The sequence below is a fragment of the Peromyscus maniculatus genome, chromosome 2 (assembly GCF_049852395.1).
Source record: "Peromyscus maniculatus bairdii isolate BWxNUB_F1_BW_parent chromosome 2, HU_Pman_BW_mat_3.1, whole genome shotgun sequence".
NCBI classification, from domain to species: Eukaryota; Metazoa; Chordata; class Mammalia; order Rodentia; family Cricetidae; genus Peromyscus; species Peromyscus maniculatus.
Window position 1 is genome coordinate 141,527,684 of NC_134853.1, and position 13,350 is coordinate 141,541,033.

Sequence of the window (13,350 nt, forward strand, 5' to 3'; positions counted from 1 at the left end):
GCACAGGCTTTTAATCCCAGCACTCAGGAGGCAGAAGCAGGTGCATCTCTTGAGTTCGAGGCCAGCCTGGTCTACAGGGTGAGTTCTAGGACAGCCAGAGCTACACAGAAAAACCCTGCCTCGAAAAAACAAAAAAATATTTTCACTTGTTAACTATTGTGTGTGTGATGTGGGGCACACATGTCATGGTGTCCGTGTGGATGTCAGCCGATAACTCTGGAGTCGGTTCGTTCCTGGCACCTTTATGTGGGTGCCGGGGAGAGAACTCATGTCATCAGACTCAGAGAGTGTTTCAGCCTCCGAGCTGTCCTGTCAGACCTCGGCATTTTGTTTGGAGGAAGTTTCGTGAACCCCGGACTGGCTTCAAACTCGCCTTGTAGCTGAGCATGGTCTTGTAACAGCTGATCCTTTAGCTTCCCAAGGCCAGAGAACGGTGTTTGGTGTCTCCCTAGGCAGTGCCTCTCACCGAATCCCCAGCTCTCCGTTTCATCTAGCTCTCGGGCTGCCCATCTCCACCCCTACCCCAGGGCTGAGGTTGCAGACATGTGTCCGACTTCGTACACAGGTACTGGAGATTCAGACTCCACACCCCCTGCTTGCAGTGAGGGCACTGTGCCCCAGGCTCTCTACAGTCATCTTTGGGGTGACCCTTCCCCACTAGGTTACGTTTCCCCATGGTGGGGACCTCCACGGGAAGTCCACATAGCTAGTATTTGCTGAATAAATAAGAAGAGAAACCAGTGTTAAAATGATCAAAACCACCCTTCTTAGCCTGCCTCACCGCTGAGGGAAGGACCAGGTGAGGCTAACGCACCCCAGAGCCTGAGCCAGCCGCCAGAGGGCTGTGCAGACACGCTTTAAGGACGGGGCAGAGTGCAGGGAGACCGCGCTTATTCCTCCCAAGCCTCTCCGAGGCCAGCTGGGCCCAAACACCAGTGGCTTCCAGTTCTTCCTGACTTATGCAAAGCAGACCGACTGGGTAGTGAGCTCTGCGTGTCTGGGGAGGCCCAAAGGCCCCACTATCTTGAAGCAGGTTGAAGTAAGTCACCCTGCCCCTGCTCTGGCTAGAAGCCTTGTGCAAGGTCTAGAGAGGGTTCTCTGTGGTCGGATTCCGAGTGCGGATGAGGATCCCTGAGGTTTTCAGGCCCTCACACTTTCCTTCTCTTTGATTCCTGATTTTTCTGCTCTGCCGTCAAGGCCCAGAGCCACAAACATAAGAAGCCAAAGCAGGTGGTCACAGCTGCCTGGCACAGGTGCTCTCTAGTCTCTGCTTTTGACCCTGAGTTCGGGAAGGAGAAGGTAGCCTCGTGAACGCTGGTACTGGGGGTGTCCTGTGAAGCAAGCTGGCGTGGGCCTGAACCCTTTGGCTTCCTCAGGAACAGTTCCTGCAAAGTACAGCCTGGCCCGTCACGCTCTGGGCACTTTCCCAGGGGTAGCTGGGGCCTGGAGCCAATACAAGAGCGCCCCTCCTTACCACGGGCAGCTGTGCCTAGCCATCGGCTTTCCCAGGCGTGGCCTGCCACAACCTGGCTTGGCCATCTGTGGCTCCTGAGCAGTGTTTGTCATTTGTTTTTGATAACCCCTGGGTTTTGTAGTGACCTCCAGCTAGGTCCCCGAGGTGGCAGCTGGGACAGACCTAACCTTCCTGAGGCCGAGACTTTGGGGAGACCCCTCCCCTACGTGCTCAGTGCTGGAAGGTTGAAATCAAAACTGGGAGAAATGCTTCTCTGTTTCCCTGCTGGCCAGACAGGGGACCAGGTTGGCCAGGCCGGTTTCTGCTCGCACATACTGGTGCTGTAGCTAACGGCTGTCTCTGGTCAGTCTCACAACGTGTCCTCTCCTCATTCACCCCCTGACGCCACGACAGAATGTTTCTCCCATTGGGATATGCACGTCCCCTTCGGAACCGTCAAACATACACAAGCCAGAATTGTTCCTCCGCCACCCCTCTGAGTCCCGCCCGGAAACGGCAGCCTGCAGGAGGCTGGCCTTGCTCCCTTCTCGCCATGCCCTGTGGCATCTCGTGTGGACAGGCTGAGCCCCACCAGTTACCAGGGAACCTCGTCCCCACCCGCGGCCACCTGATCCAGTGTCTGTTTTGAAATCAAGAGCCTGTGGGTGGGGCTGTTGCTCTCTGGATGTGTTCTCATCTGGGGTCCCAGGGTAGACCTGGAGGGGAGGAGAGAAGCCTGCTGCCCTGGCCTTGGTCGCTCCTGAGCAGCCCAGGTTGGTGCACTGGGCTTTCACACATTAGGTTGACGTGGGCCATGTTCATTGATTTAGAGCCCAGCAGGACCTGGCTTTTGGTTTTGTTTTGTTTGGTCTTTTTTTTTTTTTTTTTTTTTTTTTTTTTTTTTTTTTTTTTTTTTTTTTGAGATGGAGTTTCTCTTCTCTGTGTATGTAGCCTTGGCTGTCCTGGAACTTACTCTGTAGACCAGGCTGGCCTCAAACTCACAGAGGTCCTCCTGCCTCTGCCTCCAGAGTGCTGGGATTAAAGGCGTGGGCCACCACTGCCTGGCTGTGGGCCAGTCTTGAGACCATGCTCAATGAGGCACCCGCTGCCTGCTGAGGAGCCTGTCCTGTGGAGAGGAGGCAGAAATCAAGGCATAGACAGACTACTGTTCAAATTTGTCTTCAAAAATATTTACTAGCACAAAATTTTAAAGTCCATTATATACTGAATAGGTTTACCAGCAGTGTACAGTACAACTATAACTTTCTAAGTTACCCACATAGCCGGTGAGGACATGTATACCCAGGCTCCAAGAAGAAACCAGGACTATTAACCTGGTTAGCTAGACGGTGGAATTACGGAACTTATAGTCTATTCTTTAAGTTTTAAATTTAAAATTAATTTAAAAAACATTCCCCAGTATATATGTGAGTTTCCTACATAAAGAAGATTTTTTTTTTTTTTGAGACAGAGTTTCTCTGTGTCAAGGCCTTGACTGTACTATAACTTGCTCTGTAGACCAGGCTGGCCTCCAACTCAGAGATCCGCCTGCCTCTGCCTCCCAAGTTCTGGGATTAAAGGCGTGTGCCACTGCTGCCTGGCTGGGAAGAATTTTTTTAAATGAGCTCCCCCCCCCCCAGTAAGAAGAAAGACTTCGCCCACGAGGACAGAGTTGGCGCCACAGGTTAGGGCCACACCTATCATGTCTCCTCCCTAGGAACCCTAGTGCTACAGCTTGGCCCTTCTCACATCTCACTCGGAGATGGTCTGGGGTAAGTATAACAAAGCCATGTAGCCCTGGCTATCCTGGAACTTACTCTGTAACCCAGGCTGGCCTCGAACTCACAGAGTTTATATTTGTATTTGTTGTTCAATACAGCAGCAGGGGTACATTCTGGGAGAAGATGGCATTGCTAGGCAGGCTGGCCTGGGCCGAACTGCCAAGTCCATTTAAAATGAGATACTATCAGTTGGGCGGTGGAGGCACACACCTTTAATCCAGGAGGCAGAGGCAGGCAGATCTCTGTGAGTTTGAGACCAGCCTGGGTTACAGAGTGAGTTCCGGAACAGCCAGGGCTACACAGAGAAATCCTGTCTCAAAAAACCGAGTGAGAGAGTAAGGAGGGAGGGAGGGAGAGAGGGAGGAGAGAGAGAGAGAGAGAGACAGAGAGAGAGAGAGAGGAGAGAGAGAGAGAGAGAGAGAGAGAGAGAGAGAGAGAGAGAGAGAGAGAGAGACTACACACACCTCCGCAAGTGGCCGGTGCTGAGGGCTCTGAGCACATCTGAGCCTTGGGTGAGGGGGCTCACAAGGGCAGGTCTAACCCAGCACCCAAAGGGCCTGAGTTAGCACTGAGGCCTGGGCAGGGGTCATGGTCACAGAGCCAGGGTCAGGGCTTGATGGCAGCTCTGTCTGCTCCACTCCAAACCTGAGCCCTCTGCCTCTCCTCCTGTAAACTGGAGGGGGTTTCTCCACAGTGCACCTCCTACTTTTCTGCATCTGGACACGGGCACAGCACTGCACCCAGCCGGCATCCAGATGTGCTGGGCTGCAGCCGTGACGATGTCATGAGGGTCTGTCCCCCACACAAGCGGCCCTGCATTTGTGTCCCGTGGTGTTGTCTTATTTTTGCCCCTAGGGGCCTTCAGTGAAGGCCTATTTTGCTTCTAACGTGTGACCTGGGTGGTCAGAGATCACCATTAAACCAGATGGTCTTGGTGACAATGCTGATGTCCCAGGTGCTTTGTCTCTCTCTTCTCTAAGTTCTTTCCATTTGGTGCCATCCACGACTGCCTGGTTGGCTGATGGTGTCAGATGTCGGGGCACTGGGAGGCTGTGATCGCCAGGCGGTTTACTTTGCTGTGGGACGAAGTCACACAGTGGCCCCATGCTCCTGCTCTGCATTGTGACAGTACAGAGGTGGCATCTTCCAAACATTCATTTCACAAACACGGGTGCTCCTGACCAAGCCAGGCTAATGCTGGCACTGACGAGCTAAACATTGATGGCTCTACCTCCTACTTGGTGCAGGGAGGTTTGCCGGATAGGGTTGTGAGTCCCATGGCCAAGCCTTTGAGAGGAAATGGCCAAGGAAGCAGACAGGTCCCCTGGCGGGAAGAACCTATGGAATGAAAAAAACAAAAACAAAAACCCAAAAACTGCTCCAATTTAGATCTGGGATATCCCCAACAGCCTGGGGACCCGAGGCTTAGTCCCAGGCTCAGGAACTGGAGGCAGCTGTGTCTAAGGAGGAGGTTTTTCTGGTCACGGGGCATGTGTCATTGAAGGAGCGTCTGGGACTCAATCTACTTTTTCCTTTCTTCAGCTTCCTGTCCACCGTGAGATGAGTGGCTTCGTCCCGCCCTGCTCTTTGCCACAATGTGTTGCCTCCCCACCAGCCAAGAGCGGTGGGGCCAGCTAACCACAGACCGCTGAAGCTGTGAGTCAAGAGAAACCTTTTCCTGCTTCAAACTGATTGTCTCGGGCATTTTGTTACAATAACAGAAAGCCAGCTTCGTGTTACAGATGCGTTTGTCCAGACACTAAGCAAGTCAGTGTCCTGACATTCAGGCTAAGGCCTTGTGCAATCCCAGCCAGCCTTTGTTCGGAGCCCCGAAGCTTTTATTTATTTAATTAATTTATTTTTTGTTTTGTTTTTTAAAGATTTATTTACTTTTATTCTTATGTACATGAGTGTTTGGCCTGCATGTATGTCTGTGCACCACATGTGTGCAGGAGCCATTGGAAGTCAGAAGAGGGCATTGGATCCTCTGAACCTGGAGTTACAGGACCACTGTAAGCTGCCCTGTGGGTGCTGGGAATTGAATCCTGGTCCTCTGGAAGATCAGCCAGTTGAAGCTCTTGGGGAAGTTACCATCTTGCACATCTTCTGGGCTCATTCTTTGTATACATGGAAGGGTCCCCTCCTCTGGCCTGGGTTTCACACAGGAAACCCTCCCATGTCGAAAGGGAGGGAGAGGCTGCTGTCCCGCAGCATGGCCCCAGTCTCATGCCTCCAGCCTCCTTCTGGCCGCTGGTCCCACCCTCCGGGAGGGAGGCCCGTTCAGGGGTGCAGTGTGAACTCCATGGAGTGCATCCCTGGGCACCTGGGTGGGTCCACCTCCGCTGGGTGTGTCTCTAGATGGGGATGGGCCCAGGACCTGCTCTTAATGACACAGTTTGGGCAGCTGGACTCTGTTCCCGCAGGTAAATTACAGGCTTTAGCAAGTCAGAAATCAAATAACACTCCAGCTCCCAGCGGCTGCTCCAGGGGCAACAGTGGTTTCTGAGCCTCCCCACCCAACTCTGCCTAATTACCACCTGTCAGTCCCCTGGGACAGGGGCCTTTTCTTTGACTCACAGGTCCCAGAAACAGGATGGGGCTGCTGGGCCCCCAGGGTGACGCCAGCTTGGTGACCAACCTGTTCTTAGTTCCCAGACACAAGCAAAGGCTGACACGCCTCCCCTTTGCCCCACGCCTGGCTGGAGGGCTGTCTAGTTACTGTGCCCTGGGTGGAATGGACGGGTCTTCCTGGAGGAAAAGGAAAGCCAAGTCCTTTCCTCTCAGGAGCTGCTGGTGGCCATCTGCAGGTCTGTGTTGAGGATGTGGGGGGCCTGTCCAGGGGCAGCGCGAGACGCTCGGAGGGAGATCACTGATGCAGGCCATCAGCTAGGAGAAGAAGCAGGGGCATGGACTGTGAGCCAGGCTGGGGCAGCCACTTCAGCTGTGTTCAGAGTTTACAAACTTTGTCACGGTGCCCATTCCCAAACTGGTCAGCATGGCAGCGGTAGGAGAGGGAACCGCAAGTTCCCAGGGTCCTTTGCTTCTAGGCAGAAGGGCAGGCCCAGGACACGTGTCTTGAAATGTCCCTCTCACTTTTACTGAAAGCCATGAAGCCCAGCCAGATGGTTCCTTTTCTTTTCTTTTTCAGAAAGGGTCTCCCTGTGTGGCCTTGAACTCACAGAGATCTCCCTGTCTCTCCAGAGCTGGCATTAATGGCCTGCGTTACCACGCCTGCCTCTGCCTGCTCTTTTTCTAACAAGCTAACTCTGCCTTGGTCTAAGTGTGCTTCTGTTATACCCAGACACGCCCCCACTGCCACAGGGAATGGTGCGGAGCCCAGATCAGCCAGTTTCAGACTCCAGGGCCACCTCAGACCATCCGGAATCGGCCATTCTGGGCTGGGGATGGCCGAGGAGCAGTCTTCCTCTCACGTAGGTCTTCAGTGCTGACCCCAGACCCTCAGTCAGCACAGCTCTGGGATGCCGTGTGCATTCAGTCTGTGCTTGGGGTAGGGGGACCGGGAGAGGGAGGGCCATAGGCCACAAACCCCAAGAAGGGGATAGAGGAGCTGGGAAAGGACCAAAATTTTAGCAGGAAGTGGCCAGGGGAAGTAAGGGCCTCCTGCTGCCCCTGTCTGAGCTACGATGGCATATGAGGGCTTCCTGCCTCTGGAAAGGAGCCTGACCACACCAGCCGGGTAAGGTAGCAGAAGCAGGGGGCTGAGCAGGGCCTCAGTGGCAGCCACAGGCCTTGACCACCATGTTGCGGTGCTTGCGCAGGATGACGTTGTTGCTGCTGTCGTAATAGAGCACAGAGGTGGCACTCAGTTTGGTGGGCGCGCAGCACGCCTTGGGGACGACGTCTGGCTTCATCAGGTGCACCTGACAGGGAGGGAGGGAGAGGGGACGCAGGCAAGAGCATAAAGGCCTGCCCAGCAAAGCCCCGCTCTCCCTTGCTTCCTTTCCAGGTCTCAGCCCCTCTGACCAGGCAAAGCTCATTCTCCACCCTTGGCTAGAGCAGTCCCTTCCCTGTGCGTGTGCCCTGCCCACTGACCTCAGAGCACAGCCCAGGCACCAGGCTTGGAGGGACTGATTCACAAACCCGTTGGCACTCTCAGCCCCTGGCCCACGGTCACATTCGCTTCTGCCCAGACACAGAAGACAACTTGGCTTGTCCCCAGCACTGGGTACCCAGGGGTGTGTGCCCTCTTCTGGAACCTCACTGCCCCATAACTTCTCTGCACTTTACTACATCCCCAACAGATGTAGAGCTGTGTGTGTGTGTGTGTGTGTGTGTGTGTGTGTGTGTGTGTGTGTGTGTGTGTGTGAGAGAGAGAGAGAGAGAGAGAGAGAGAGAGAGAGAGAGAGAGAGAGAGAGAGAGACTCTGCAAACTGAGTTAGAAACTCTCATGGGACCAATGCAGAAGTTCTAGAATTCTGTCCCACTTGATGTGACCCAGCCTCAGAACTTCTGAGGCAAGGCTGTCTTTGTAGGTGATACATAGAGCCTGCATGGGGTTCCCATTGGCTGGCTGACAGTGCCACTAGCTTTGAGACAGGTGTTCATCCATATAGCTCTCTCTCTCTTTCTCTCTCTCTCTCTCTCTCTCTCTTCTTTTTTGAGACAGGGTCTTACTGTGTAGTGCTGGCTGTCCTGGAACTTGCTATGTAGACCTGATTGGCCTCGAACTCACAGAGATCCACCTGCCTCTGCCTCCTGAGTCCTAGGATTACACCACCACACAGCCGAGCTTGACTTTCCTCTTTCTGTTGCTGCCCCGGATGCTCCTGATGCGGAAGCCCACACCAGGTTCCCTCCGCCAGCAATGAGCCCCGTTAACCTGGAACCCATGGTCCCCCTCTCGCTCCCTGTGGCTTTGCTTGTGTTCTCACTCCAGCCTCCCCAGGGGACAGAGATTGTCCTGTCTGCCACTGGGCAGGTCATGAACACTTAGTAGCCAAGCCAATGTCAACGGGGGAAACAGAGGCCAGAGCAAAGTGGGGGAGGGAACAAGGCCTGGGAGGAGCAGGGCTACCCGCCCCACCAGGGCACTACTGACTGCATGTCTCACTGTCACCCTGGGCGGCTCCTCTCAGGCTCCAGCAAATGCGGTGGCCATGGTGAAAGGATGCCTCAGGGTCAGCTCAAACAGCTCTCTTTAATCCGTGATGCTCACTCCAGGGCATCCCTTGGCATAGTCTCTTGCCAGATAAACACAAAACCGTGGGACACCAGGATTCCAAGGAAACCATTCCAGAATAAGGTCTTGACATCAGAGTCAGCAAGTACAAACGCCTGTCAATACAGGCTGCGGTGTAGTCCTGCTAGAACGTGCTCCCACCGCTGAGGATGGCCCAGAATCTAAGGCTACCAGTGCCACCCGCTGGAGGAAGAGTCAGAAAAGAAATGGGGTCAACAACCAGCGGGCAGGGGCAGGGCTCTGGACAGATCTCAGTTGGCTGTGTGCCTGTTTAGCATGCAGGAAGCCGTGGGTTTGACCCTCATCATATAAACTAGGCATAACACCACACATATATAATCCCGGCACCCGGGACTGGAGGCAGGGGCAGCAGAAGTTCAAAGTCATCCTTGGTTACATACTGAGCCTGACTCCAGCCTGGATATATGAGGGAAAGGCATCAGGAACGAGCCAAGGCCCAGAAGAGCAGAGAGCCCAAGGGGAGATCCACAGGCGAGGCAGGATGGATGAGCACACCAGAGAGGGTACACCACCCTGTCCACTGGGGACCTGTGCACTGAGGTCACGCAGGTGCCATGGGTGCCCATCTGTTGTATGTGTGCCCAGTGTAGTGGTATTTGCTCCGCCCATGACCTTGGGCTATCTGGCCTGAAGAGGTGTGCTTCTTGCCTTTGTATGTGACCTCTTAAAAGGAAAGGGAGAGGGGGTCACAAGGGCCCATCTCCCTGCTTCCTGCTTCCTGGTGTGATGGAACGGCTGGGTAGATTCACTCCTGGTCAGATCAGAGGATGACTTCAGCTGTCTACTCGGTTCTGTATTCGTGAGTGTATTTCCTCAATTTATATCCTAATAAATTCCCTAATACTCCTTAAGCAGACTCCTGTGGATTTCTTGCTTTACCCCAGCGTGACCACAGGGGCTGTGGTAGGTCAATGTGGGCCCCACACAGGTTCACAGGCTCCCACTTGGGCATGTGCAGTGCATGTATGCTCAAGTGTCTGCGCACAGATGCTCATGGGAGCATCAACTCTTACTGAGGTTCCAGAATCAAACTCTGTAGCTGAGTCTGCAGAAAGTCCCTCTTTGCTGCCATTCTTACAACCACCTGCCCTGGCCCACCCTGCCCCTGCCCCCCTATGTCCCAGCTGGCCACTGTGGTACTCACCAAGGACTGTAAGATGGCATGGTTGGTGGCATTCATACACGAGTCCAGTGGGAAGGCACACTCCCCCTCACAGTAATAGGCTGAGTAGCCCTGGGGGGCGATGACCCAGTCCTGTGGGTGGGAAAGGTGAGTCACATCAGTGTCCTTCCATTGACCATCATCATAGGTCCTGCCACAGGATGACCTGAGCCTGTGAACCCTCATCCCCCTCAGTGACCCTCAGCAGGCAGGGCTGGACCCCAGCTCTGTCCTCCACACCTCACCCTCCTCTGCTGTCTCCTCCACAGCTGCCCCCATGCCTCCTGCAGCAGCTGTGGCAGGAAGAGCCCAAAGGCCCTGCCTCAGTTTCCCTGTTGTGCTGACAGTTTACTGGGCAGAGGGCTCAGGTTGCCTCCGTTTTCACGGCTTTTATGCACAACTAAAGGCACAGTAGTAGTTCCACCTCCACCCTGGAGACCCCAGGCTCTGCAGGTGGCATTCAGAGAGGAGAGGCAGAAATTACCAGCCAGCCGAGGTCCCGGAAGCTGACGTAGAGCTCGTGCCTGCGGCAAACATCTTTGCCTCGGGCGCCATGACCATCTGCAGGACAGAAAGGTGCAAGGTCTACTCAGGGATCCTGCTCTACAGAGTTGCCATGGTACTCCCGTAGTGGGGCATGGCAGACACATTTACAAATGAAGGACAACAGGAAACTGAACCATTGGGATCACAAGTTCCACTTCTGGATCCCTGCACATGCCATGACCCAGCTCCACAGTCCTCGGTGGCTCCCTGTCACCACAGGGTGTGGCTGTGCTCTGGGCACACTCGGCTTCTGCTTTCATCTGCAGACTCTTGATTGCAGCCCACCCTCCCTCCCGGGCACAGCCCACCCTCCCTGACGGGCACAGCCCACCCTCCCTGACGGGCACAGCCCACCTTCCCTGACAGGCACAGCCAACCCTCCCTGACAGGCACACCAATGAGCTTCATTGGCAGGCCACCACTTTCCTCAGATGAGGGAAGCTCAACCCCCTCACCAAAGATCCCCGGGAGTTTGTTGGGATGTGGAAGCTCATTCGTTTTCTTTGGCTGCCTCCTCTTCAGTGGCCTCGCTGCCCGCGGGGCTCGCACAGGACTCGGGCTGGCCCTGAAGAAGGTGACCAGGAAAGGCTGTCTGGATTGTGGTGCTTGTTGTCCCAGCAGACCGGCCAGGCCAGGATCCATGCTGTGCCCTGGGAGACAGAGACAGATACACGAGACAGACTGACTGACTTGTGGGGGGTGGTGTGGCACCTGTGACCCTCAGTTTCCTCATCTGGGGACCAACCCAAGCACTCTGGCCAGCAGGTCTGAGGTGACAGGGACAGGGACCTCAGTAGCCACAGGCATTCCTGCTGGGGAGAACCTGACAGATGGAAACATTTGACAGGTGTCAGGGTTCCCCCCATTAATGTCCTCAGTCGGTCCTCACTATAACCCAAGTCACAGTCACTTAGAGTCCATTGCTGGGGATGCTCAGGACCCAGACTTCCTTGGTCTGGTGATCTAACACCCAGGTCCCATCTTCATCCTGCACTTTCTGGGGACTAGAGTGTGTGGTTCATGACACACCAGCTCATGGCAGCCTCTGCAAGGACATTGCTGGGGCTTACTCTCCCAGCACGACAAGCTTGAATATCCAAGGGCAGGGCATTCACTGCCCTGATGCCCACTGATGCCCACTACCAAGGCCTCAGGCTGAGCAGGGTCAGAGGTCAGAACAAAGTCCAGGGTTCAGTTCACATCAGGCTCATTCCAGTGCCAAGTGTGTGTTCACCAGGGCAGCCTATGGCTTTAAAGAAAGGAAGAGGCGGCCGAGAGACAGCCCGGAGCTTGTCCACAGGAAGAGTGGATAACACTCTGTGTAAATAAAATGATTGGCCAGTAGCCAGGCAGGAAGTATAGACAGAACAGGCAGAGAGGAGAATCCTGGGAAGTGGAAGGCTGAGACAGAGAGACGCTGCCAGCCGCCACCATGAAAAGCGAGATGTAAGGTACCGGTAAGCCACGAGCCACGTGGCAACTTATAGACTAATAGATATGGGTTGATTTAAGATATAAGAAGTAGATAACAAGAAGCCTGCCACGGCCATACAGTTTGTAAGCAATATAAGTCTCTGTGTGCTTACTCGGTTGGGTCTGAGCAGCTGCAGGACTGGCGGGTGAGAGAGATTTGTCCTGACCGGGGGCCAGGCAGGACTGGCGAAAACTCCAGCTACAGGACCCTATAAAGGGTGGGGGATCCCCTGATCCATTAAGGACTGCAGATGCCTCTACAGCACAGTCAACCCGGGAGAGCAAAGCCTCCTCCACCAGCTCCGGCTTTGGTGGTGGCCCCGTCAGTGGCCCCTGCCCTTTCTTTTTTATTTTATGTGTATGGTTGTTTTGCCTACATGTATGTCTGTGAACCACATGCATGCAGGGGATTAGATCCCCCTGTGACTTGAGTTACAGATGGTTGTGGGCCATCATGTGGGTACTGGGAATTGAACCCAGGTCCTCTGGAACAGCAACAAGTGCTCTTAACCCCTGAGCCAACTCTTCAGTCCCGCCCTGCCCTTTCTACTACACAAGTAGTGTGTTAAGCTCCTGCATCCCGGCATTCAGGCAGAGATCAGGCCGATGAGGAATTCAAGGTCATTCCACTCTACATATTGAGATGGAGGTCAGTCAAAGGCTGTCATATAAAAGCCTGTTTCAAAAAACAAATAAGGTTCAGCAGGGTGGTATATGCATTTCATTCCAGCACTCGGGAAGCAGAAGCAGGCAGATTTCTATGAATTTGAGGCTAGCCTGGTCTACATAGGTAAGTTCCAGACCCACCAAGGCTGTCTCAAAGGAAAAAAAAATCAACCAACCTTACAAACAACTAAAAATTAAAAATACAAACCAAATCAAACCAAATAAAAATGGGTAAACAGTATAATAACCACAAAGGGGTAAAAAACTTTCAAGAAGGAAGAGTAACCATTAATTCCCTCCATAACTCCAGAGCTCCCATTTCATATCTGGGCTTCTTCCATTCTGTTGGTTTAAGTGGTAGCAGTCCTTAGCACTGCAAACCTTCCCCATTGTTAGAATAGTTCTCCACAATAACCAGGCACACGCAGCAGCTGGCTTTGGGAGGGCTCACCTCCCACCCGGCAGTCAGGTTCCTTTCTGGAGTCAGGACAGGACTCAGAACCCTTTCTCTTTGTGTCTGTGTGAGATTCCTGTCACCAAAGCCCAACAATGCTCACGTTATAGATCGTTACACACAGTGCTGATGTTCAGCTGACATGTTACAAGCACCGATGTGTGCACACATGTACATGCATTATGTGCATATATAAAACCTCAGACACGAATGTGGCTCAGACACTAGTATGGCTCCATGTCCCAGGTTCCACCCAGTGCTGGAAGAAATGTAAAAGAACCTGAAGGGCTGAGGTGAGGCCTCAGCTCAGTAGCAGAGCGCCTGTCTAGTAAGCCGAAGCCTTAGCTATAATCCCCACACAAAACTGTAACGAAACAGAGCACACTCACGTGCACACTCAGGTCTCTTTGCTCCACTTGCACTCTTACCAGGCCCTTCATTACACATGGAGTCAAGGCCACTGCCTGCCTGTGGTGGACAGTCCACTCAAAGGTCAGCCCTTCAAGCAGCTGGACTCCCACAGATGTCCACCAGGCACTTGAAAGAAAACTCCTCATTACAGCCTTTGACCTGACTTCACCTGCCACTAACAAA

The 13,350-nt window shown here is 53.8% G+C and overlaps 1 protein-coding gene across 1 annotated transcript in view; it reads right to left on the reverse strand.

Moving 5' to 3' along the window:
- Positions 1-5,071: 5,071 nt before the first annotated feature.
- Bmp8a (bone morphogenetic protein 8a) overlaps positions 5,072-13,350 on the reverse strand; it is a 31,307-nt gene continuing 23,028 nt past the window's right edge. Inside the window, exons 4-7 of the mRNA XM_076564988.1 lie at positions 10,619-10,813; positions 10,102-10,178; positions 9,600-9,710; positions 5,072-7,115 (exon numbers count right to left, since the gene is read on the reverse strand). Of these exons, the coding sequence (XP_076421103.1) occupies positions 6,966-7,115; positions 9,600-9,710; positions 10,102-10,178; positions 10,619-10,813 (533 nt within the window). The 3' untranslated portion in view covers positions 5,072-6,965. The remainder of the gene's footprint in view (positions 7,116-9,599; positions 9,711-10,101; positions 10,179-10,618; positions 10,814-13,350) is intronic.